Raw genomic sequence first — 16,209 nt, 5'->3', positions numbered from 1 at the left:
TGTAGATGCTTTGGGAGTCCCTGAAAATTGCCTGGATCCACAGTCAGCCATAGTTTTTTTCTACAGTAGCACCATGAATATCACTCTTGGCTTTTAATGTGCATAGTCAATCTGCACCTTAAAATGAATTTTATTTTTTCAATGATATTTTTAGTTTTTCAAGAACACTGATAGGTGAGTGTTTGAATTCTACAAACAACTGGTTTTCAAGTATCCTGACTAAATCCTAAGGTGCTAAGTTTTGTGATACTTTTTCTTTTATCTTCACATCCATAACTCTTAAGAATTTGGGGTATGAATTAGGGCATTTGATAAAGTGGTATTTCTGTTCTCTGGTTTTCTTGGTAATTGATTTAAAAAATATATTTTACTGGGATTCTTACCAAAATTTTCATTTTTTCAAGGTGTTGACTTTAAGGTGAAAACAATTTCAGTGGATGGAAATAAGGCGAAACTTGCAATATGGGTAAGAGTTTAAAAAATGTGTTTGTATAAATATTAAGTTGAACTTTTTAAAGAGGCACATATTAATGTATATAGTGTTCTGGAGGTGAATGAACCATTTGTATTAAATAATTTCGGGGAAATTTGATGTTGACTCAAGGATAAGCAATAAATAGGTGTGTCTTATAATTGGGTAATTAAGCAGAAACTTGTTTTACTTTTTAAAATATATAATCCCTTCATAATATTGAAAAACTGAACAAACTATTTAAAAAAAATCATCCTGCCTGCCAGAGAGAATCATGGTTGATGAATGTATTTCTTTGAAATTTAAAAAAGACAGCTTAGACTGAACTAACATAACACTAAAGACAGTCGTTGGGGAGAAGGGGAATGCAGTCATACTTAGAAAAGAATTTATTTTTTCATGTTTGTTAATATAAATATTTATAAAATTTGAGTTTGCCAACTTTGAGCTTATTTTTTAATGCTGGTGCCCAATTTTTATATACTGGCTTTGTTTTTGTTTCATTTGCCCTTGAACCAAACCATTCTCTTCCACACTGCTCTGCTGACAAGACCTGTTCATGTTAATGCTGAATGGGTAGCTGTATTTAAAAAAAAATTTATGGACTTTATTGGGGTGGCACGATTAATCAAATTACATGGGTTTCTAGTGTACAGTTCTATAATATGCCATCTGCATATTGTATTGTCTGTTCACCTCCCAAAGTCACGTCTCCTTCCATCACCATTTATCCCTTTTACCCTCTTGTACCTTCCCTCACCCCTCTGGTAACTGCCATATTATTGTCTGTGAGTTTTTCTTTCTTTCTTTCATCAAGCCTCCAACCCCCTCTAACAGCTGTCAGTCTGTTCTCTATATCTGTGAGTCAGTTTTATTTGTTAGTTTATTTTATCCGCTAGACTCCACATACAAGCAAAATCATGTGGTACTTGTCTTTCTCTTGACTGACTTATTTCACTTAGCATAATAATCTCCAAGTCCATCCATGCTGTTGCAAAAGGTAAGGTTTACTTCTTTTTTATTTAGAACAAGTGTTTCACCTTTCTTCAGATAAATTCCCAGAAGTGGACTGCTGGGTCATAAGGCAGTTCCATTTTTTGTTTTTTGAGGTAACTCCATACTGTTTACAATGGTGGCTACACCAGTTGCTTTCCCACCAACAGTACACAAGGGTTCCCGTTTCTTTACATCCGTGCCAGCACTTGTTGTTTGATTTATTGACGATAGCCATTCTGACAGGTGTGAGTTATTATCCCATTATGGCTCTAATTTGCATTTCTGATGATTAGTGACATTGAGTATCCTTTCATATGTCTATCGATCATCCGTATGCCTTCTTTGTAGAAGTGTCTATTCAGGCCGTTTGCTCATTTCTATTTATTTTTATTTATCTTTAATTTTTTTATTGAATTTACTGGGGTGATGTTGACTAATAAAATTATAAAAGTTTCAAAGGTACAATCTATAACACATCTTCTGTATATTGCACTGTGTGTTCACCACCCCAGGACAAGTTTCTCTCCATCACCATCTATCGCCCTTCTCCCTTCCAACTCCCCCCCAGCCCGTTTGCCCATTTTTAAATTGGATTGTTTAGTGTTGAGTTATATGTTTTTTATAGATTTTGGATATTCATGTCTTATCAAATGTGTCATTGGCAGATACGTTCTCCTATTCATTGGGTTGTCTTTTCACTTTGATGGATTCCTTTGCTGTGCAAAAACTTTTTAGTTTGATGTAGTTTCAGTTGTTTATTTTTTTCTTTAGTTCCCCTTGCCTTGGAGAAGAAAAAATAGGATTTTTATGGTTTCAAGTTTTATATTTAAGTTTTTAAATCTATTTTTACTTTATTTTTGTGTATGGTGTAAGAAGTGGGTCTGGTTTTCATTTTTTTTCCCTGTATCTGTCCAGTTTTCCTAGCACCACTTATTGAATAGACCTGTCCTTACTCTATTGTATCTTTTTGCCTCCTTTGTCAAATATTAATTGGCCATTTTAGGTGCTTGATATGATTTCATTCTTCTTAAATTTATTGAGACTTGTTTTGTGTCCTAACATGTGGTCTGTCCTAGAAAATGTTCCATGCCCACTTAAAAAGATTTTATATTCTGCTGCTTTAGGGTAGAGTGCTCTGAAGATAACAATTAAACCCATCTGATTTAGTATGTCATTTAAGGCTGCCATTTTCTTGAAAGATCTATCCATTGTTGTCAATGGGATGTTAAAAATACCCTACTGTGATTGTATTAGTGTGATTCCTTCCCTTATGTGTTCATCAATTTGTTTTACGTATTTAGGTGCTTCCATGTTAGGTGCTTAAATGTTTACAAGGGTTATATCCTTTTTTTTGGATTGCTCAGTTTATCATTATGTAGTGTCCTTTTTTCTTTTTAAAGCTTTTGTTTTAAAGTCTATTTTCTTCTATATAAGTATTGCTACTCCAGCTATCTTTTTCCTTTCTATTTGCATGAAATATCTTTTCTTCCATCCCTTGACTTTGTCTGTGTGTATCTTTCGTTTGAGGTGGGTTTCTTGTAGATGGCATATATAGGTTCTTGTTTTCTTATTCAGCTACCCTGTGTCTTTTGATTAGAATATTTAAGCCATTGACATTTATAGCCAAGTGGTTATTTATAGCTATATATTTATTGCCATTTTATTCTTTATAATTATGTTCCTCTGTTTTCTTTTTTCTTTTTTTAATTCTTCTTAAAGAAGACCCTTGAACCTTTCTTGTAATACTGGTTTGGTGGTAATGAACTCCTTTAGCTTTTTCTTGCCTGTGAAGCTCTTTATTTCTCCTTCAATTTTAAATGATAGCTTTACTGGGTAAAGTAGTCTTATTTGTATGTTTTTTGCTTTTCATCACTTTGAATAATTTATGTTAATTTCTTCTGGCTTGAAATATTTATGTTTTAAAATTTGCTGATTGTCTTATGGGAGCTCCCTTGAAAAGGTAACTAGCTGTCCTTCACTTGCTGCTTTTAGTTCTCTTTGTCTTTAACCTTTGCCATTTAACATGGTATGTTTTAGTGTGGGCCTTTTTTGGGTTGCTTTTGTTTGGGACTCTGCACTTCCTGGACTTGTGTGTCTTTTTTTTTTTTCCTTTATCATGTTAGGGAGGTTTTCAGCCACTATTTTTTTAATTGGTTTTCTGTCCCTTGCTCTTTCTCTTCTTTGGTTCCTCTATGATGTGAATGTTATTACACTTCAAAAGGTCTCTTAAACTATCCTCATTTTGAATAGGTAGCTTTAACACTCAGAAACACCCAAGATGCTTAGTGTCTTTGCCTGCCTGCCTGTCTCCCTCGCTTCTGTATACCTTCCTGTTTGTCTTTCTCTCTATCTAAATACTATTGCTAACATATTAAAAATGTATATTATATATATGTTATAAAAGAGTACTATATTAGCCTGACCAGGCGGTGGCACAGTAGATAGAGCGTCAGACTGGGATGCTGAGGACCCAGGTTCAAGACCCTGAGGTCACCAGCTTGAGTGCGGGCTCATCTGGTTTGAGCAAAAAACTCACCAGCTTGGACCCAAGGTCACTGGCTCGAGCAAGGGGTTACTCAGTATGCTGAAGGCCCGTGGTCAAGGCACATATGAGAAAGCAATCAATGAACAACTAAGGTGTCTCAATGCACAACGAAAAACTAATGATTGATGCTTCTCATCTCTCTCCGTTCCTGTCTGTCTGTCCCTGTCTATCCCTCTCTCTGACTCTCTCTCTGTCTCTTTAAAAAAACACAAATAAATAAATAAAATAAAATAAAATTTACTAAAAAAGTACTATTTTATATATCTCATTTATCTACTATGATAATATATAAATTATTTTTATAGCATAAGGTAAATAATATTAGAAGTGGTCAGCAATCCTCAAACTGAGACATACTTCAACATGGTGGTTAAATATTAAGAGCTGTCTAGATGTCAGTTACAGATTGAAACAAGTATTCATGCATTGTATGATCTCATTTATTTTCCTGGGATTCTTTGAACGGCACACTATTCCTAAGAAACTTTTTATCCCAAATAAAAAGTAACTATGTAAGTATGTCTAATGTTTTCCTGTTATTTTTTTCAAACATACAATATTTTACATGGTTTTTTAAGTTGGGTCCTGATTTTTTATATTCTTGAAAGATTGATTTGTCACCTTTCTCTGCCCCTGCTACTGCTCAGCGCCTGGCCTCTGTGCTCTAACCAATCGAACCATGGCTGTGGGAGGGGAAGGGGAGGAAGGGAGGGGGTGGAGAGAGAGAGGGGTGTAGAAGCAGATGGTTGCTTCTTCTATGTGCCCTGGTTAGGAATCAAACCCAGGACATCTACATGCTGGCTGACACTCCACCACTGAGCAAACCAGCCAGGTTTTCTTTGGAAACCAGCCAATGGAATCTTTATATATTAAAAACATTAGTTTTTGCCAAAATACTAATTTTTTCCACTGTCAGTTGTCTTTAAATTTTATTTAAGATGAATATATATGTTAATGGTTTTTTAAGATGAATATATATGTTAATGGTGTAATACTCTGCATATACTACAAGTTTTTTTTTTTTTTTTTTTTTAACTAGTCTTGTTTACCTTCAAATCTTATTCAGGATAAGAGTGTATGGCTGGGGAATAGGTGGAGGCAGGGGTCAGGGGAGAAGTGTTCTTGCCATACCATGGTTTTAGAATTTATGTAGTCAGATCAGTTATTTTCTCATGGCATTTGGGTGTCATGTCATATTTAGGAAGACCCTCTCAGAATTATATGGGCCTGGCCAGCTTGCTCAGTGGGTAGAACGTTAGCCCCACATATAGATGTCTCGGGTTTGATTTCCAGTCAGGGCACATGGGAGAAGCTACTATCTGCTTCCTCCCTCTCCTCCTTCTCTCCCTCTTCCTCTCCCGCAGCCAGTTGCTAAATTACTTTGAGCCTTGTCCTGGGCTCCGAGGATAACTCATTGGTCTAAGCATGTCAGCCTCAGGCGCTAAAAAATAGCTTGGTTGATTTTAGCATTGGCCCCGTCAGGGGTTGCTGGATACCCAGTCGGAGAGCATGCGAGAGTCTGTCTTACTATCTCCCCTCCTCTCACTTAAAAAAGAAAAGAAATATCATATATGAACCTATAGTTTCTTCTAATTTTTTTTTGGTTTTATTTATATAAAACCTCTCCCACTTGGAAGCTCCTTCTAGAATAAATCAAATAGAATAATCAATCATAGCCCTGCCCTCACTGCCTCCTGAAAGTGCTGCCATAGGTATTTACTCTTAAGGTTGTTTTTCTCTATATTTTCTTTCACTTCCATTCCCACATTCTGTTATTTAGCCTTTCTAGATCCTTTCTATTTCTTTATACATCTCTATCTTTAATAATCTCTTTCCATTGGAAAATAAAACTGCAGGATAAAGATAATAAGCTCTATTGCTTCTATCTTACAAAGACTTTACGCTTACTGCATGTTCCTGTTTTGAAAACAAACACAAGCGCCTGATCAGGTGGTGGCGCAGTGGATATAGCGTCGGACTAGGATGTGGAGGACCCAGGTTCAAAACCCCGAGGTCGCCAGCTTTGAGCGCGGGCTCATCTGGTTCGAGCAAGGGCTCACCAGCTTGAGCCCAAAGTCACTGGCTTGAGCAAGGGGTCACTCTCTCTGCTGCAGCCCCCCAGTCAAGGCACATATGAAAAAGCAATCAACGAACAACTAAGGTGCTGCAACAAAGAATTGATGCTTCTCATCTCTTTTCCTGTCTGTTCCTATCTTTCCCCTCTCTCTGTCACAAAAAAAAAGAAAAAGAAAACAAACACAAGCAAAAATCTTTCTGACTACTTAAGCATATAAATTTTATAGTTGTTATAAATCCTGACCCAATACTGCAAAACAGGGTTTTTTGCCAAAATTATCATATCTCCATAAACATTTTTATAGGTGAACAAAAAAAAAGTCAAGATTTAAACACCTGACCTAATTAAATATTTACATTTAAAGTGTCAGACTCATGTGCAATTTTTTTTTTTTTTAATGTATTTTTCTGAAGCTGGAAACGGGGAGAGACAGTCAGACAGACTCCCACATGCGCCCGACCGGGATCCACCCGGTACGCCCACCAGGGGCGATGCTCTGCCCCTCCAGGGCGTCACTGCCGCGACCAGAGCCACTCTAGCACCTGGGGCAGAGGCCAAGGAGCCATCCCCAGCGCCCGGGCCATGTTTGCTCCAATGGAGCCTTGGCTGCGGGAGGGGAAGAGAGAGACAGAGAGGAAGGAGGGGGGGGGGGTGGAGAAGCAAATGGGCGCTTCTCCTGTGTGCCCTGGCCGGGAATCGAACCCGGGTCCCCCGCACGCCAGGCCGACGCTCTACCACTGAGCCAACCGGCCAGGGCCTCATGTTCAATATTTTAACACTAAAACATTTTTTGCTGTAGTTTTTACTGTAAAACACTGGGCTTTATGCAAATTTTAACAGGGATTACAGTTGATTTTCATGTCATGTTTCATCAAGGCAGTTACTGAAGTTGATCTCAATGAAGATGAAAGTAAACAAAATTTATATTCACATGGCTTTATGCTACTTCTGGAAATTAATTGATTAAAATGTGGATATTTTTACTATGCAAATAGAATGACATTTTTCTTGTTATAACAAAAAGGCTTGGGATAGAAATATTTCGTGCTTGGTCCTTGGCCTGATCTATATCATATTGTCAAATTATAAAATGCTTTAGGTAGTAAATTCACTCACTATATGTATCTTTTAATTTATATTACTGTTTTGAGTAAACATGCAAATTGAATAATTTTTAATATCAGAGGCAGGTTTTATAAGAAACTGAGGCAAAAAGAATTTTTATAAAGAGAAATCTTTTTATCTCATAAATTCGTCTCTGTAGAAAGTTTAATTTTGTTACTTTTTCACTGTACCATGGTGATGTGGGTAGGCAGTTTCTGTGGTAGTGACACTGGTAGCCAGGGACGTTCTGCATCTGTGGAAGGTGGCCCATCTGTGGAGGAGCAGTGGATGTGCAGAGTGGGTTACGTGGAAGTTATTTTCTTGTTTCTCTTCTGGGCTATGAATTACTTCAAACACTCTGTACCTTATTTTTATTTCCTTAAATCTTTCTCTACTTTGGCCAGGCAAAGAAACTAGGTATTGCTGGAGCCCATCCCTGCTAGTTGAAAATGTCTCTAGAATCTTATAAACCTCTTAGAGGTTATTAACACTTTATATGTAAAGGAACTGCTGTTTGCTCCATAGCTAGACTCACATTTACAACCAGGAGACTGGTAGCTAAGCTGACATTTGGTATATGTCTTTTCTGTTTTCAGGGTACTCTACATTAGCAGAGTGCAAACATTTTCTTTTTTCTTATTTCATTTTTCAATTACCGTTTACTACATTCATGATTATTTTGAATTAGTTTCAATTCAGGTGTACAGTATAGTGGTTAGACAATCATAAAGTTCACAAAGTATTCCCCCAATATTTTTAGTACACACTTGGCATCATACATAGTTATTATACAGTGTGAATATTATACAGGTTATATTCCCTATGCTGTATTTTACATCCCTGTGACTGTTTTGTGACTACCAATTCATAGTTCTTAATCCTTTCAACTTTTTCATCCATCCCCCAACCCCTGTGCCCTCTAGTGCAAACTTTTTCTTAAGAGGCTGAATAGTAAATATTTAGTCCAACCTTAAGGCAAGGCTGTATGGCAGTCCATAAGTGAAAGGGCCTGGCTGTGGTCTAATAACACTTTAGTAAAACTTTATGTAATAAAACAGGTGGTGGGCTAAGGCATTAAATTGCCATCTACTGCTTTGCATAAACTTAGGTACCTTGAAGCTGCAGTCCAAAGATGGTAGAAAAAGGCAGGAGGAACCATCCTGAAAGTAGAGACTTGTTAGTTTTCTTACATTTTTTCCCCAACAGAAGTTGAGCGCTATCTTGTGGCAATACTTTTTCCCGGCGCTGGGGTTAAACTGGTGACTAAGTAGATGAGGCTCCTTCCTTGTGAAATCCTCATTTTCCACTAGTGTACATCTTTTATGTTTATTATTCCTGGCATGAGTCAGAAAGAAGGAGTGGTTTGGTTTTATGCATTTTCCTAAAAGAAGATACATAGAAAACATTTTTAAAAGTCCAACCTAAAAGTTACTAGCCTAAAATAAGACACCCCTATAATGCTCTTCAAATCGTTGGTTTTCAACCTTTATTCTATGTTAGAATCACCTGGGAAGACCTTAAGAACTTTCCTCATTCCCTAGACCAGTTAACTCAGAATATTTGTGGGTTGGACCCAGGCATCCAGGTTTTTTGTTTCCTAGGAAACTTAATTGTGCAGCTAGAATTGAGAACCATGGCTTTCAATAAAGTGTGTTTCATGTGTGATGAAAATCTTAAATCCAAAATGGTAGAACACCTTTACTTATTTGCATTTTTTAGAGACAAGTCAGCATTTAATTTTATTTAATGTAACATTTTTCATGAAGAAAATACATCTTATTTAAATTTAAAATTTTAAATGAGCTTTTAATAATGCTGTTTACTTTCTACTCTTAAATTAGTACTTATGTTGAATGTCTGTTGTTTATACTTTGTTTTCTTTAATGGTAATTGATTGTCACTTTTAGGATACTGCTGGTCAAGAGAGGTTCAGAACATTAACTCCCAGCTATTATAGAGGTGCACAGGGTGTTATATTAGGTAAGTTTTTACTTTAATATGCTTTTTTAAAAATAGTGTTGTTTATTACTAGAATTTTTTATTTTGCTTATTCTGTAAAGGTCAGTAAGTTTTTGTTTTGTTTTTCTTTAGGGCTGCTTTATGTAACTTGATGTTGTATTAACTTCATTTAATATTAATGAATATTGACTTTTTTAAAATTTATTTTCAACCTTTTGTCCAGTAATTAAAAAATAAAGATCATACTTATTTGATTTAAGAGCACATGTTAATAAAGAAATAATTGAGGATAAATCCACATATAGCTGGTCTTAGAGTATCAGAAACTGATCTTCTGTTAGCTGCATTTTATTAGTCCCAGATGATAGCAGAAAACACTTAACACTATTTATTCATAATCACACAAAATTTAAAAACCAAATTTGGATTCTCAGGTGTAACTTGTTGAAAAGTGCTTGTCCTTTTTTTTTGGTCTTATATTTTTTAATATGTTAATATATGCAAATCTGTTTTATGTAAAATACTTGGCTCTATCAAATAATGATATCAAGACATTCTTTTGGTAATTCCTCCAAGTAGATGCAGGTAAATTAGATCTTTGTGCACTTGAGACATCTTTGTGCACTGAGATTTCATTATTGACTTCAGTTTTGAGGCCTGTTGGGAAAACAGCTGTGTTAGGCTTGCTTGCTTGCACTTTGCGTGATTAGTTTGTGAGCCCATGGCAGAGTCATATGTGTATAACCTATATAAGGCTATGGGTGCTTTCCCATGGCGCGGATCACTTGCTCGCCACTGTGAGGGGTCATTTGACAGATCGCTTGCCCGCTGCCACAAGGAAAGGTTTTCCCCTGCCTGTTTGCTCGCCCACCATTGTGAGATTCTAATAAACAGGAATGGCCCACCACTTTCCAGCTCTGTTCTGCAGTTCCTCTACCGGCTGTCCAGATCCAGTGTGAATCTGCCTGGTCTTGGCCACTGACATTACAATTCAAAATATAAACAAGTTGGGTTTAGATGGTAAAAATGGACTGAAAAAACCCACAGGAGTCAGAACAATTAAACTGTATATTTAGCGTGCATTAGAGCCACAATGTGGACAGCAAATGTTGTGGGTATCGCATTGCTCTTTCATTGTAATGCAGGAGGGGCTTTTGAAATCTTTGTTTCCTGCACAGGTTGACTGGACGGTGGGTAGGCAAGCAGCTGATATGTCCTGCTAGAGGCTTAGCCTAGGCCTTATTCTCCACCTCTCCTTTCTTGGGTTCTTGTTACTGGTTCTAATCAGCAGGGCAGCCTTGATAGCATCTTCAGCCAGCACAGAGCAGTGCAGTTTCACAGGGATAAGGCACAGTTCCTTGGAGATATCTGTGTTTTCGATGGTCAAGGCTTCCTCCCTGTCTTCCCTTTCAGCGATTCAGTGGTGGCTAACAAGCCGGAAGCAATTGCAGAACCACAGCTGAATGTTTTAAACCTGGCATCCATGATCTTCCCCATTTCATCCACTGGAATCTGTAATTTCATGCATCTCCACATGCTGGAGCCCCCACAGATCCAGTTCCGACATTTTTAGGTGTCTTGTTGAGAGACCCCACATTTCTGGGATTTTTTTATAATGATCAACAACCTTCCTGTGAAAGAGCTGGCCCAGAGCTGAGCACTGCCTGGCTGGGCTCCGGAGCAGAAGTGCCTGCACAGCCCACCTCAAATGGCCGCCGCTGTCTTGCAAGCTTGCTGAAAAGTACTTTTTTTAAAAAAAATAATTCATTTTAGAGAGGAGAGGGAGAGTGTGAGAGAGAGAAAGGATGGAGGAGCAGGAAGCATCAACTCCCATATGTACCTTGACCAGACAAGTGCAGGGTTTTGAACCAGCGACTTCAGCAGAAAAGTGCTTGTTCTTAATATGGTTTAAGGTGAATATCGATCAGTTGTAGGGAGAATTCTTTCATATTGTGACTTGTGAGGCTTTGGTTTTATTTCTATTAATTTGACAGTGAGTCTTATTTTGGTTTTAGCATCTCCTAAGTTTAGGAAATACTGTAAATTAATAAGGCTCTATGATAATGTGGAACAGTGTGAAAGTGATCACAGAGGAAGGTAATCAGGATTCCATTTGCTAATTTTACATAGTTTTTCAGATTATGATCTTTGTAAGAAACAAATTAACAGGGTCATAGATGTTTAAGTTCATGTAAAATTCTTGGTATTTTTGCCACAGATTTGAACCTGAGCACTTGGACACACTTTCTTTTGTTGTAAGGAAGAGGGCCCAGCAGTTTTTTTGCTGAAATTAATTTTCAGTTATCACACAAGTTATCATTTCATTCCTCTTATAGTGTGTGTTAATAAAATTGAAATGTGTGTGCATGCTTGTATTTTTTTCTTGTACTTGTTTCTTCCATTTGATTGGTAAACATCAATGACTTAAAAAAATAGACTTGCCTATCTATATAGTAATGTTAGCTCCTATTTACATATCAGAAATATATCATTGCTTCTTATTTTTAAATGCTTAATTATAAATGACTCTTTTTACTTTAGTTTATGATGTCACAAGAAGAGACACCTTTGTTAAACTGGATAATTGGTTAAATGAATTGGAAACATACTGCACAAGAAATGACATAGTAAACATGCTAGTTGGAAATAAAATTGATAAGGTAAGAAGTTAGATACTTGGCTCTTTGGCTCTGTATTTTGGTAGTTTTTCTTATTATTATTGTCTTTTTTTCTTTTTTTCCTGAGAGAGACAGGAACATCGAGCTGCTCCTGTATGTTCCCTGATGGGGGAATCAAACCAGCAACCTCCGTGCCAGGATGACGCTCCAACCAACTAAGCTATTTGGCCAGGGCTTAATTTTTATTGATTTTTTTGTTTTTGTTTTTGTTTTTTTAGAGAGAGAGCAGAAGAAAGAGAGAGGGGAATGGAAAGGGAAGCATTCATTTGTTGTTTCACTCAGTCGTGCATTCTTTGGTTGCTTCCTGTGTGTACCCTGACCAGGGATCAAACCTTGTCTTTTCCTGATGACGATCTTAACTGACTGAGCTGACCAGCCAGGACCTTGGTAGTTTTAATCTTTGCATCTGTCTTTTAGGAAAATCGTGAAGTTGACAGAAACGAAGGCCTGAAATTTGCACGAAAGCATTCCATGTTATTTATAGGTAGGTGTGTGAATATTTATGTTTTCATTATTAAGGAGGAATTTAAAAATGAAATCTCTGCTAAATTTTTCTCTATGAATTATAAATGATATGTATTTAGTTCATAGGTGTACTGTAAACTAACTATAAAATCAGAGACATCAGTTGTTATTCCACTTATTTATGCATTCATTGGTTGAGGCTTATATATGCTCTAACTGGAGATTGAACCCACACACAACCTTGAAGTATCGGGACAATGCTCTAACTAACTGAACTACCCAGTCAGGGCTATTTTTCCTTCTGTAAGAAAAAATAGCAACACATTATATGAAGTCCTACAGAACACAGGCAAATCATCCCTCTCAGTATGTAGTGCCTTTCAGTAAAGCCAGGCTCCAGTACTAAAGCTGTGCCTTGTTGGTCCGTGTGCTTTCAACAGTGATACCACCTGGGAGCTTGCTAGAAATGTTTCATCTCAGGAGGTCCCCAGATTTGCTGAATTAGAATCTGCATTTCAATAAAATCTTTTTGTGACTTGTATATGCACATTAATATTTGAGGAGCATGGTAGAGCAGGGGTTAGCAAACATGTGGCCCCATCATTTGTATTGGACCACAGCCACGCCCAGTACCTACGTACTGTCTGTGGCTGCTTTTGGGTTCCTGGCAGAGTTCAGTTACAACAGAAACTGCGTGGCCTACAAAGCCTAAAATATTTACTCTCTGGCCTAAATTTTACAAAAAAGTTTGCTGATTTCTCATTTAGAAAAGTCAACTGCCCGTGTCAGAAAAACCTGGGGAGCTTCTGAACCTTATAGGTCCTGGGCTTTGTCACAGGTCTGAAGGAGGGCTTAGAAAGTAGTATATGAAAAACACTGTAGTTAATTCTAATGGGAAGCCAGTTTTAGGAATGGCCAAGTTAGCTGTTAGAATTGACTAGGAATGAAGAAATGGATATGGAAGAACATCATATAGGTAGAAGCAGGTGGTATAAGTGGAAGGCATAGTGAGTTTCAGAAAAGAAAGGAACTGAGTATTACCTCTGCTGTGTACTTGCTAGGTGTCCTTCATTTCAATATCTGTTCATCTATTCAATAAATATTGTTTGAACACTGAGGATTTAATAGTGAATAGAACAAACAAACTCCCTGCCCTCAGGGTGCTAATGTTGTAGTATGGGAAACAGCTAAATAAGTAAGTAATGCTGTGAAGGGAGTGGAACAGTAAGAGGAAAGGGAGGGCGACAGGCTGGGGACTGACTGGGGAAGGTTCTTCAAGGCAGTGCCATTTGAGCAAGAATCACTCAGATGAAGACTTTTAGAGGGAGATCAGCTTAGGCTAGAGAATAGCAAATATTTCCTGAGGTCGGAACCAGTTTAATGTAGTTAAAAAAGAAGAAAGCTTGTAGGCTGGAGCAGTGTGTTTTTGGGGAAGGGAGGGTGGTGATAATTGGAGATGAGATTTAAAAAGGTCATGGTGGACCTCTCTCTTACAGTAGCCTGGATGAATGATGCCAGTGGCTGTGGCTGCAGTAGCAATGGTGGTGATAGAAAGTTGACAGATCTGTGAGGTGCTTTGAAGGTAGAGCTGACAGGCAGTGAGAGTTGGGGGAATTCACGAACATTGAACCTATGGGAAGAAATTATTAATTTGGCTCTTTACATATTGTTGGCCAATATTTATGCCATAATAGTTTCCCAGAAGAACAGGAGGATGACCAGAAAGGAATATGCTAAGACATTTTCTCTTGAATTTCAGAGGCAAGTGCAAAAACCTGTGATGGCGTGCAGTGTGCCTTTGAGGAACTTGTTGAAAAGATCATTCAGACGCCTGGACTGTGGGAAAGTGAGAACCAGAATAAAGGAGTCAAACTGTCACACGGGGAGGAAGGCCATGGAAGAGGAACCTGTGGAGGTTATTGTTCTGTGTTATAAACTCTGGGAAATGCCATCTCTTGCATATTTGATCAGATAGTAACATCTTTCTGTATATAAACTCTTTAACTGCTATTTTAGGGACCTTGCAGTTTGCACATATTTGTTTTGTATCATGGCAGTAAATATTTGCAAGAAATTCCACGCAGTGGCTTTTCCAGGTAAAACGTTATGGTAAGCATGCACAGTTTGCAATCTACAGTTTTTTTCTGTAACATAAAATTGGTGTACCTTTATGAGTACATTTGATTTTATGTTTTACATTTATCATGTGATTTTAAAATCCACCCATTTAATATGCATTTTTTGCTTAAATACGCCTATCAATTACTGAATTAATTGATATGTAGAACTCCTAGAACCACAGGGGAGATGACAGGTGTCATCAACCTGGTGAATTTCTTCAGGAATAACAAAGAGCATGATTCCACAGCTTTCTAGGATTTTTGCTGACAGGTTCTCTTTTAATACTAAGCAAAATTCCTTTTACAGGATGCAGTCCAGGCCAATTTATAATTAAATCTCTGTTCTGATGATACTTCTAAAATAGCATTGGTATGTTAAAGAAGTTTGGTCTTACCTTTTAATTTACTTCAATGAGTAGCTCAGTTGCTTAACTGGAGTTTTAATTGTGTGATATGTACATTATGTACATTGAACTTACTACTCTCTGTGCAGCGTTTTTAGATATATGGTGTTTAGCAGAATGGCAATAAGGTTTTCCCCCATTTTGGTTTTGGAAGGACACGAATAGTGTGTTTATGTATTCATGTTATTACTTACACTTTTAAACCAACACTTTTTTTCTATAAATGTTGGTGGTGTTTGCCCAGGTGCATCTATTGTAGCTTGTGTCATGTTTATGAATATCTGTATCTTATGACTTCCATAAATGGCTTGTTATATTAAAGAACCTATGTCTGTGTTTTCAGGGTTGGGGAAAAAAACACTAAATGACAATTTAAGAAAGACTTATTGCTTCCAGATCTTGATGTGTGTGGAAAAATACTGTTGCAATGAAAATCTTGTTAATTTATTGTAACAAGTAGTCAATATTTTATCAAAATCAACTTGTACAGACTAATAAATTTTTCCTGCAGTGTTTGATTTTCTAACCTTTAGCTATTGTACATTGTATATTTTCTTTACTCATGTAATTTAATTCATTGACTTCTGCTATGTAAGCCCCCAAATAAGTAATTTATCTCTTTAGGCTGGTCACTATAATACCCTTCAGTAAGATTCTGATGTTAATTTCTGGGCAGTTCTTGGGATGTAGTTGCAAAGGATAAGCATTTTTATGAGTCATATTTGAAGTAGATATGATAATGGATTTACTTTAATTTGGGTTCCTTCTGAAATGTTCACCTTCACCTTCATATAAGCAAGCAAATCTTAGATTATACTTGGTTCACACTTGTTAGATCTTATTACATATGATTAAAGGTTTCACATAGTATGTTTTTTACCAGGTATAAAACATTTACTGCTTGAATGTTGGAAAACAGTAACCAACACATGTATTTAGGATCTGGTTTAAAACTGTGGGTTTGTATGTTCATGTAGTGTCTTTCTGTTTATTGCCTTTTGCTCCTTGGGCTATATAATAACCTTTCTGTACAGTGATTGTTCCCTTGATTTGGTCAGAATTTGGACCCTTATGAGTAACTTAACTTTTAAAAGCTAATTTTGTTTGATTTATATTGTAACCTTTTATAGTTTTTGAATAAATATAGCTTGCTTTCCCTAGATGCATTTGTGTAGGAAGTAGTAGACATTTCTGGTATTCTCATCGGCCGAGGCCCTCTGAATAGAGTGTTGCTCAAGTTCTGTGGCTTTCACTTTATATTCTTGCTGCAAGCTTACTGTTTCAGATTGGAAGTTTTCCAGGTGATGTATTTATAATATCTAAATTAGTCACTGAAAGGGTTTTGTTAATTTTTCTTTTGTAATCATTTGAAGTAGTTTTAAAGTGATT

At 36.9% G+C, this 16,209-nt stretch overlaps 1 protein-coding gene and 1 pseudogene across 2 annotated transcripts in view; one reads left to right on the top strand and one right to left on the bottom strand.

Moving 5' to 3' along the window:
* RAB18 (RAB18, member RAS oncogene family) overlaps positions 1–15,982 on the top strand; it is a 54,060-nt gene extending 38,078 nt beyond the window's left edge. The window contains exons 3-7 of one of the 2 annotated variants that reach the window (XM_066279241.1): positions 405–466; positions 9,102–9,174; positions 11,695–11,813; positions 12,249–12,315; positions 14,056–15,982. In XM_066279241.1, the coding sequence (XP_066135338.1) occupies positions 405–466; positions 9,102–9,174; positions 11,695–11,813; positions 12,249–12,315; positions 14,056–14,231 (497 nt within the window). In that variant the 3' untranslated portion in view covers positions 14,232–15,982. The remainder of the gene's footprint in view (positions 1–404; positions 467–9,101; positions 9,175–11,694; positions 11,814–12,248; positions 12,316–14,055) is intronic. The other variant, XM_066279243.1, reaches the window with a different exon arrangement.
* Positions 10,386–11,570, bottom strand: LOC136337964 (iron-sulfur cluster assembly enzyme ISCU pseudogene; annotated as a pseudogene).
* Positions 15,983–16,209: the final 227 nt, after the last annotated feature.

The sequence above is a fragment of the Saccopteryx bilineata genome, chromosome 5 (assembly GCF_036850765.1).
Source record: "Saccopteryx bilineata isolate mSacBil1 chromosome 5, mSacBil1_pri_phased_curated, whole genome shotgun sequence".
Classification (NCBI taxonomy): Eukaryota; Metazoa; Chordata; class Mammalia; order Chiroptera; family Emballonuridae; genus Saccopteryx; species Saccopteryx bilineata.
Note: the sequence above shows the minus strand (reverse complement) of the source record. Positions and strands in the feature narration are given on the sequence as shown.